The 4,638-nt window shown below is 33.0% G+C and overlaps 1 protein-coding gene across 1 annotated transcript; it reads right to left on the minus strand.

The window, feature by feature from the left end:
- Positions 1 to 400: 400 nt before the first annotated feature.
- On the minus strand, positions 401 to 3,227 carry LOC104885098 (1-aminocyclopropane-1-carboxylate oxidase homolog 1). The gene is made up of 3 exons (XM_048641092.1): positions 2,568 to 3,227; positions 921 to 1,242; positions 401 to 786 (listed from the first exon to the last, which is right to left on the minus strand). The coding sequence occupies exons 1-3, from the start codon at positions 3,059 to 3,061 to the stop codon at positions 535 to 537; spliced, it is 1,068 nt and encodes a 355-aa protein (XP_048497049.1). The 5' UTR covers positions 3,062 to 3,227; the 3' UTR covers positions 401 to 534.
- Between the last annotated feature and the right edge of the window lie 1,411 nt (positions 3,228 to 4,638).

A 4,638-nucleotide genomic window follows, 5' to 3' on the forward strand; every position in this document is an offset into this window, starting at 1 on the left:
CCTAAGGTCGTCAATTTCCAGCCTATTTTAGTCATGAGAGCAAGGTTTAAGTCTCGGTGGCTTCTAATCCCCAACCCCCCTTTGTTTTTTGGCTGGAATGTATGGTTTTGCCCTACTAAGTGAATCTTTTTTTTTTTCTTCCGATTGCCCCCAAAGGAAATTATTACATATCTTATCCAGCTCATGCAGGGTTGTTTTTGGAAGTTGAGTCGCTTGCATATAGTAAGAGGCAATGGTGTTCATGGTTGACTGAATAAGGGTAAGTTTCCTAGCTCTTGATAAGAATTTTGATTTCCATAAGGCTAATTTTCCCCTAACCTTGTCAACAACAAACTGTACATCTTTTTTCTTAGGTCTCTTGTGGGAAAGGGGTGTAAAGGTAGGATTATTCTTGTTAATATATTACGAAATATTGTAATCACTCTCATTCAAACATGTCCAAATGTAACAATATAACATCAAATACATGGATATTATGACATATATACTAAGGTTTAAAGTAAGATACATATACAAACTAAAGTAATTTGTAAATCATAGCTTGAAATGTGGAAGGGCCGAGGTGCCATCAAGCCCTTTAGTCGTGGAGTAGGCACTATACTCTTTCACTGTAGTCTCACGATACTTTGGGGGATTTGATTGTGACAATAATTCCTTGATAGGTCCATACCTTCTAGACGTCTCAAGAAAAAAGGTTGTGAAGAAAGATACCACAGATATTCTTGGACCATTGTTATTAGCTAATACTCTGTGTTCCACACTTTTGAATCTGTCGTTTGTTATCAACTGTGAAAGATAAATAAAGACAATATATTACACAGATGGAACTTTATCTTTGTTCTTTGATCCAAAAACAAGTAAAGGTAAATGTAATGAAAATGAATGTGCATAACAAAATCATGCTAAACATATTAATTTACCTGTAAAAGATCCCCTATGTTAACAACTAGGGCTCCAGGAGTGGGAGAAACATCAACCCAATGATTATGATGAAGAACTTGGAGACCACCAATTTGATCTTGCAATAGCAGAGTTAAGAAGACATTATCAGCATGCTTCGAGGTTCCTAATGTTAATTCTGGTTGTGGACATGCAGGATAATAATGACCTGTAACATTTAGCCCTTCACTACATCCTATTTCATTTAAGTAGTTTGCCTCCAATCCAAGTGCCTTTGATAATAGCTCAAACAACGTATTTCCCACCTTCATCACTTGCCTTGAATACTCTATTAGAATTTCCCTACACATTCATAATAATAAACAAGTTTTTTGTAATTAAAAAAGCTGATGCAGGAATTATTACTGCATAATCTCAATGGATCTGCTGATATGTGATAAAGTATATGATTCAATTTTACTCAAAGGTCATTATATAATAGTTGGATCATTCCCATACTTTTTTCTATTACTTAAGTTACATTATTCTCACCAGTCTTAAAGAACCTTATTTCAAGTAATCAAATATATTACTCCCTCCGTCCCAAAATATAGTTCCCATTTCCATTTTGGGTGTCTCAAAATATAGTTCCCATTTCCATATTTAGCTCCACATTTTTCCGTAATTTGCCTAGAAAAATCGTGTCCCATCATTTATTTGCTTCTTGAATTTTGTTTTTTCCTTTGTTTATTCAACCAAAATGTTACAATTAATGCTCTTTCACCAATTATCTCCATTCTCTCTCCTAAAATCATCTTTTCCCATACAACATTTATTTAAATAAACAAAAAAAATTTACTATCCCAACTTGCATAAATTACCGTGAAAAAAGAGAAATGGGAACTATATTTTGGGACGGAGGGAGTAGTATATGTTCCAAATAAGTTCAAGTTCGTGAATTTCAAGTAAAAACAACACTTAAAAAGGGTATAATATGTCGATATTGCAACAGTTTTTAAGTGATAGAGTATAAATCTATTCCTGGGGTCTCAACCATCAGCTTAAGCTTTTGGTTGAGTTGGTCCTTTAACATGGTATCAAGAGCCAGCGTGACAAAAAGGTCATGGGAGACCTGTGTTCAAGCCCAGAGGGTTCTTGCGTGATGAGGCGTGATAGAGTATAAATCTATTACTGGGACCTCAACTATCAGCTTAAACTTTTGGTTGAGTTGGTCCTTTAACATTAAGCATACAACATATCAGGTATCACGTATAATTTAAAAGACCAACTCCATAATATAAATAGGAAAATTTGTCAAAAAAAACCTTTTAAGTGTTCAATTTTGCGAGAAAAAACCTTTTAAAACAATCTTTGCGAAAAAAAACCACAAATTTAATTTTTTTTGCAAGATGAAACCTATTCCCATTTTCCGGTGTAGTTTTTGAGATGCATAGGGGTGCTGCTGCAGTTACTGGAAATAGAGGGTTAAAGAAAGATAGAAGAGTCAGCGCCGGAATTGAGAAAAAACACACCGGAAAATGGGAATAGGTTTCTTCTTGCAAGAAAATTTAAGTTTGTGGTTTCCTTTTGCAAAGAATGTTTTATAAGGTTTTTTTTCGCAAAATTGAACCTTTAAAAGGTTTTTTTTGGCAAATTTTCCATATAAATAAGATGGGAAAGTGAAATACCTGCAAGGAGGAGGCAATTCATGAGGAAGAGGAGGATTAGGGGTCATCATAACACCAAAAGTGTCTCTCCAATTAGCAGCAGGTCCAGTAAACAAATCAACATTACTATTATAAGTCAATCTTCTATTTTCATAATCCCTAGAATAGTAACCTTTCTTCACTTGATCATCTTGCTCAAAAAACCCTTTAACTCCTTTCATTATATCTTCTAAAACCATGTCTGGAATCCCATGATTCACCACTTGGAAAAATCCCCATTCCTCCGATGCTTCTCGAATCTTGTCGACTGCCGCGGCGGCATTCGCGGCGGCAGAAGAAATATCAATGATTGGAATACTAAAGCTAAGATGATGAGAAGTAGTGGGTGTAATTTTGGGATGTATGAAAATAGAGGGAATAGTTGAAACACCAGCATCAACAAGCCCCTTAACTCCTAATTTTGTTTCCTCAAATGCTCTTATTTCTGCTTCTCGTGCACTCCTACTGGAGTTCATTTTTTGCTAGTAATAATAGTACAAAAATGTACACTGGCTTAGTAGCTTAGAACTTAGAAGTTATGTTATGACTTGTGAGAATATATATTGAAGCAAGTCAGCAACTCTTACTCAAGCAAGGTACAAACAGATTTTTTTTCTTTTCGTGGACTCCAAGGCAAAAATGTTTTAAACAAATTATAATGAATGTCAGTCAGTATGAGTGTATGACCCCCCACGTAGTCATATTCGGTATTGAGTTTGACTATAATTGTGTATGGGCCGTCACTGCTTCCGTCACTTAGAATTACTTCCTCCGTTCCAAAATAGATGATACATTGTCTATTTATGGGTGTTTCAAAATAGATGATACATTATTTTTTTTTTCCTTATTGAGTAACTTTTGCCTTACACTTTTACCATTTTACTTGATTAATACATGTGGTCCCCAACTTTTTCTTTCTCCCTCCTCTTCACATGGGACCACTAGAATTAATCTACCTCCCTTTATACTACTTAAACATACTTATGAAATTTTGCCTAGGAGTCCGTTTTAATCACAATGTACCATCTATTTTGAAACGGAGGAAGTAGTTTTTTTTTTTGAAGGATTTGTCACTTGAGATTTGAGAACGTCTAGATCCGGTATTGAGTTGGAGTATATCTCTATTATATAAGGGAAGGGGGAGCAATGATGTCCTCTTTTGAAACGCCTATTTTGCCCCCATTTTTTTTCTAAATTACAAAATGAATGTCAAAATCAAAATACCGAAAATAAATTTACAACACTCACTCACAAATCACTTAAAAGAAGAAACTTTACAAATCACCCATACAATTGAGAAAATCACGTTATAAAAATCACGCAAATCACTCAAATAATCAGGAAACTTTATTAAAACTTAAAATTAATTACAAACTAAAATTAATAACCTAGAACGTCAATACATACAAAAAATTTACTTATAAATCACTATTCTCAAGAACCATTCACAATTAATGGTGGGTCATGATAAAAAAATAGAGGTGTATTTGTAGTGAAATCAGAATTTAGAAATTAGACAAGGAAAAAAATTATTTACTTTTTTTATAGTGTTTCCTATATATAATGAAACTTTTACATATATTTGGACGTATTTTTTCTATTATATAATAGCGATAAATTATCAAGGTAAAAAGGTTTATATAAATATCATTCAAGAATTTTAAAAGTACAACATATCTCTATTATATAAGGGAAAGGGGGGAGCTATGTTGTCGCCGAATGAAGAGACTATCTTACCCCTTCCATTCTAAATTACAAATTCACTTACAAATCAAAGGGGCTTCAAACAAAAATATCAAAAATATAATTATATAATCACTCACAAGTCAATAAAATCATAAAATTGCATAATTTACGTTATGCAAATCACTAAAATGAGAAACTTTACAAAAACTTAAAAATTCACTTACAAACTACAACCTATAAAAAATTGACTTGAAATCAAAGTGCTACTTTCTTTACAATTTATGAAGTACTGTACTTAATTCAAAAATCAACTAAAAATTATATATATTAGAAATCATAAATAAATTCAAAAAAATTCTATTTTATT

Source organism: Beta vulgaris, chromosome 3, assembly GCF_026745355.1.
Source record: "Beta vulgaris subsp. vulgaris cultivar EL10 chromosome 3, EL10.2, whole genome shotgun sequence".
NCBI lineage: Eukaryota > Viridiplantae > Streptophyta > Magnoliopsida > Caryophyllales > Amaranthaceae > Beta > Beta vulgaris.

Bases quoted from the DNA above. Each gene is read 5' to 3' on its own strand.
- LOC104885098 (XM_048641092.1), bottom strand. From the start codon at position 3,061: ATGAACTCCAGTAGGAGTGCACGAGAAGCAGAAATAAGAGCATTTGAG. The intron at 1,243-2,567 runs GTATTTCACTTT...ATGAATGTGTAG, and splicing joins GAATTGCCTCCTCCTTGCAG to GGAAATTCTAATAGAGTATT. The intron at 787-920 runs GTAAATTAATAT...TATCTTTCACAG, and splicing joins ACATAGGGGATCTTTTACAG to TTGATAACAAACGACAGATT.